Source organism: Neomonachus schauinslandi, chromosome 11 (genome assembly GCF_002201575.2).
Source record: "Neomonachus schauinslandi chromosome 11, ASM220157v2, whole genome shotgun sequence".
NCBI lineage: Eukaryota > Metazoa > Chordata > Mammalia > Carnivora > Phocidae > Neomonachus > Neomonachus schauinslandi.
In genome coordinates, this window is record NC_058413.1 from 46,841,823 (window position 1) to 46,846,022 (window position 4,200).

The window sequence follows — 4,200 nt, forward strand, 5'->3', positions numbered from 1 at the left end:
TCCAAATTCAGTGTTTTCAGGAAGTATCCCTAAACTCAAGTCCATCTCATTATATGAAAATACACACACACATACACAAAACCTTACCCTACTGTTCTATTAAATCAGACCGTTTAAAATGCATGCCATTCTGGTATTTTTATTTTCTTACTGAGTCCATTTCACTAAAAACCAAACAAAAACAAAAACAAAAAAACCAAACATACAAAACATTTTTAATATATCTTAGAAAATTAGCAAAAAATTAAGAAAGTTCAGGATATTACATTGTACAATATTTAGGTAAGAATGTTTGAAAATTATAAATATTTGTTCCTTCTCAACACAGGACATCATAAAAATACATTTTTAAAACTTTCTTCATGTATAATTCCTATAAATGATCATATCCCTATTAATATTTAGGAAAAGGCCTGATTATGACAAGCATTCACACACTCCTGAAATTTTCTGTACAGTAACTACAAAAGTAAAAGCAAGGGGGTTGGGCAGCACGTTGACCGTCGCAACCATTTTAAATATTAGAAAGAATTCCGTTAGTATCAAATTATCATTCCAAACGGGATTTACTTAGTTCATCTCTGTGCTGTGTTTGATTCCTAAGGATCCATCTTAGCCAGAGCACCGTGGGCGAAGGTGTTTGCTTCCTTGTGCAGGTGGCCCCGGAGCCAGGACTTGGGTCAGCGGTAGCACACTGGGCAGAAAGCTCTGCACGACCGCGCCCACGGACCGCCGCCCGCAAGCCACGAGCTGGGGCAAGGGCCACACGCCGCCAGGGACGGCTGTGCGGGGGAAGGCATCGCAAGCGTCCCTCCCTGGCCACCGGCACGCCCAGGCCAGCAGACCGGCGGTCTAGTTCAGAAGCTTGCGCTCAGAGAAGGGCACATGCTGCCTGCGTCAGGCAAGGAAGGAGCGCTGTCCCCGGGCCACCAACCCGTCCCTCCCGCGCCCCCCACACGCGGCAGCTGACGGCACCCCCCAACCCCCGCACGGCGTGTGCGCGGCCTGCTTCCCACAAGGCCCTGAGGGAGCTAAAGGGAATTTTCAGAAGCTGAAGTTTTCAAAGAAAGAGTAAATAAAGAGCTTGATAGTGTCGACTTTTTTTTCTTTTCAGGTAAGCCCTTATTTTCAGGCAGAGAAAGAAGAAGGCTTCCTCTGCTAGGAGGCACAGAAGGAGGAAGGTTAGAAGTAGCAAAGCCAGTTCCTGTGTCTTTAGCATCGAGCTTTCCAGACGCACGCCGCCGCCGCGCACCAACGGGCCCCTGCCGCCCGTCACTCCCTTCACTCCTTCACTCGGTGCTCTTCTTCCCCTTCCAGCTCTTCTCTCTCTCTTCCAGTTCTGCCTGGGTGAAAGCCGCGGGGCCCCAGTTCGTGATCAGGTGAGGGTTTTTGGAACCTAAGGGACAAACACACATTAAATACAGGAAGTATCATATCCTTTGGTTAACATAAGCTTTTCCCCACAAATAAAAGAGTAACTTTCTCCTTTATTTCTCCTCTGGGGAATATCCGTCAATGTCACACCAGCCAAAACAACCGGAAGGCTTATGCAAAGGGAATTAAGGGCGCCTTCTTACCTATGACAGAGCGCATTATGCAAGAGAAACTGACCCTAAACAGCTTGGTTTCTAAATATTTGGGCTAACGAAGATTTTTAGCACAATTCAAACACACAAATAAAACAGAAAAATAAGTTGGAAAAATATCTGATTACTTCAAGGAGCGTGTTACCTGGCTCTATCAATCGAATTAATCCTTCATGCTGGGCCACTTTGTCCTTCCAGCTCTTGGTCTTACTAGTTGCCATCTCCAGCTTCTTCTTAACTCCCTGGAACAAAAGCAGATTATACTATGCAAACACAATGGGAGTTTAAGAGCCAAATAGAAATGACTGGGCGCTTACTCTATGCTTGTGGGTTATCCCAAGAAATCCTCCCAGCCACCCCCGTTTTACAGATGTGGAAACCAGATGCAGAGAGCTTGAGTAACCTGCCTGAGGTCAGCCAGAGGACTGACTCGCACTGCTCCGCACGAATGTGTGAGATCCTTGTGCGCACCACGGTGCATCACCCATTGGCTCCAAATGCGCCCCCCCACCCACCCGGTGTGTGACTGCGGGTAACTCTCCTCGCCAGCTGGCACCACTTAAGCTTCGTCAGTAAAGGGCACTGAAGGGACACTGGAGGGAGGGGCTTTGCTTCCAGGTCCCACTGGACCCTGCTCAGTGGCTGAGAACCTGCCGCTCTTCTCAGCAGCTCCTGCGGTGGGCGGGGGGGGCGGGCGCAGGTGCTCACCCCAGTGCCCAGAGGACAGCCTCCCAGTCACAGCTCTTCTGCCGTCCAGGGGGCCAAGGCCATGCCCTCTCCAAGGAGGTCGGGATCACAGCCATGGGCAGAAGGGGCAAGGGGCAAGGGGGGCCCTCTCCCAGCTGTGTTCCCTCTCTGCGAGCCCTGCCTCAGTCTCCAAGGCACGGGCTGCTTCCTGCCCCGGCCGTTGCTGCAGCCTAAGAGTCTTCTTAACCGCGTAGCAGGCAATCCCCTCGTTATGGCTCATAACTGCCTATATATCAAACTGGCCCTGTTCCAGTTCCTGTGCCTCTGGACTGGACTCGACCTGGTGACACCTCAGCACCTGTACAAACTACTACTTCTTACAGCGACGCCACCTTCTTACCAGCGCTTCTTACAGCTAAGCAAATACCGTTAGTTCTAAATGTTTAAGTTTTTACTTCAAGTCCAGTCAGTTAACAGAGGGTGTTATATGAGGGGCTTGTTTCTGCAGCTGGCCTGCCGCGCGTGCAGGCGCCGTGGGGTCACCTCGTACTGCTCCAGCGCCTGTTTCCGCTCGCGCCCCAGCTGCTCCAGCTGCGCCATGGCCTCCTGAAGTGCCCGTTCCTTCGCGCCGCGCTCGTTCTCCAGCCCCTGCTTCTCCGCCTCGGTCGCCTGAATGGCCTGCTGCTGCTCCAGGTGCCACTTCTCCAGGTCAGCCCTCTTGGAAGACTCTTCCTCTAGCAACCTGCGACACAGGCAGCTCAGGATCAAACCTGCCTGGGCTCCCCACCGCGGCAGAGGCGGGGGCCCCTGAGGTCATCTCACCCACCCCCGTCATTTCGCAAGGAAGAAACGAGGAGCCACAGAGGCCCATATTCACAAAGCTGGTAAGGCGACCCACGTGTCCTGCCCTGCTCCTCTCTGTTTCACCCTTTGTTGAAAACAAATTAAAATAAAAACAACATTTATGAGAGGTTTAACATGCACACAAACTAACTGTATTTAGCCAAGAGCTAAACGTATTTCCCCAATCAATCCTCACAATAAACTTAAGTGCTATCAACATTCATAGTTCAACAATGAAGAAAGTGACGCACAAAAGCTAAGTATCAGGTCATTCCCCTGGCAGGTGGGAGGGCCAAGTTTGGAAATTTGCCTGGTTGCTAGGACATTAAAACATTTTTCATCTAGTACAAACCTATTACCAAGGACAAAGCTAACAAACTAATGAAGGTGAGGGAAGACAGCATGGTACTGGCACAAAAACAGACACATAGACCAGTGGAACAGAATAGAGAACCCAGATATGGACCCTCAACTCTATGGTCAAATCATCTTTGACAAAGCAGGAAAAAACATGCAATGGAAAAAAAAGAGTCTCTTCAATAAATGGTGCTGGGAAAATTGGACAGCCACATGCAGAAGAATGAAACTCGACCATTCTCTAACACCATTCACAAAGATAAACTCAAAGTGGATGAAAGACCTCAATGTGAGACAGGAATCCATCAAAATCCTAGAGGAGAACATAGGCAGTAACCTCTTTGACATCGGCCACAGCAACTTCTTTCAAGATACATCTCCAAAAGCTAGTGAAACAAAAGCAAAAGTTCATTTTTGCTTTTGTTTCAAGATAAAAAGCTTCTGCACAGCAAAGGAAACAGTCAACAAAACAAAGAGGCAACCCACACAATGGGAGAAGATATTTGCAAATGACACTACAGATAAAGGGCTGGTATCCAAGATCTATAAAGAACTTCTCGAACTCAACACCCAAAAAACAAATAATCAAGTCAAAAAGCGGGCAGAAGATATGAAAAGACATTTCTCTGAAGAAGACATACAAATGGCTAACAGACACATGAAAAAATGTTCATCATCATTAGCCATCAGGGAAATCCAAATCAAAACCACATTGAGATACCACCTT

General features: G+C 48.3%; 1 protein-coding gene across 3 annotated transcripts in view; it reads right to left on the bottom strand.

The window, feature by feature from the left end:
- Positions 1-218: 218 nt before the first annotated feature.
- The window catches only part of SWAP70 (switching B cell complex subunit SWAP70), an 82,180-nt gene continuing 78,198 nt past the window's right edge, over positions 219-4,200 (bottom strand). For all 3 annotated transcript variants that reach the window (XM_021685299.1, XM_044919314.1, XM_021685300.2), the window contains 3 exons: positions 2,817-3,015; positions 1,732-1,828; positions 219-1,396 (listed from right to left, as the gene is read on the bottom strand). In XM_021685299.1, coding sequence (XP_021540974.1) covers positions 1,290-1,396; positions 1,732-1,828; positions 2,817-3,015 — 403 coding nt within the window. In that variant the 3' untranslated portion in view covers positions 219-1,289. The remainder of the gene's footprint in view (positions 1,397-1,731; positions 1,829-2,816; positions 3,016-4,200) is intronic.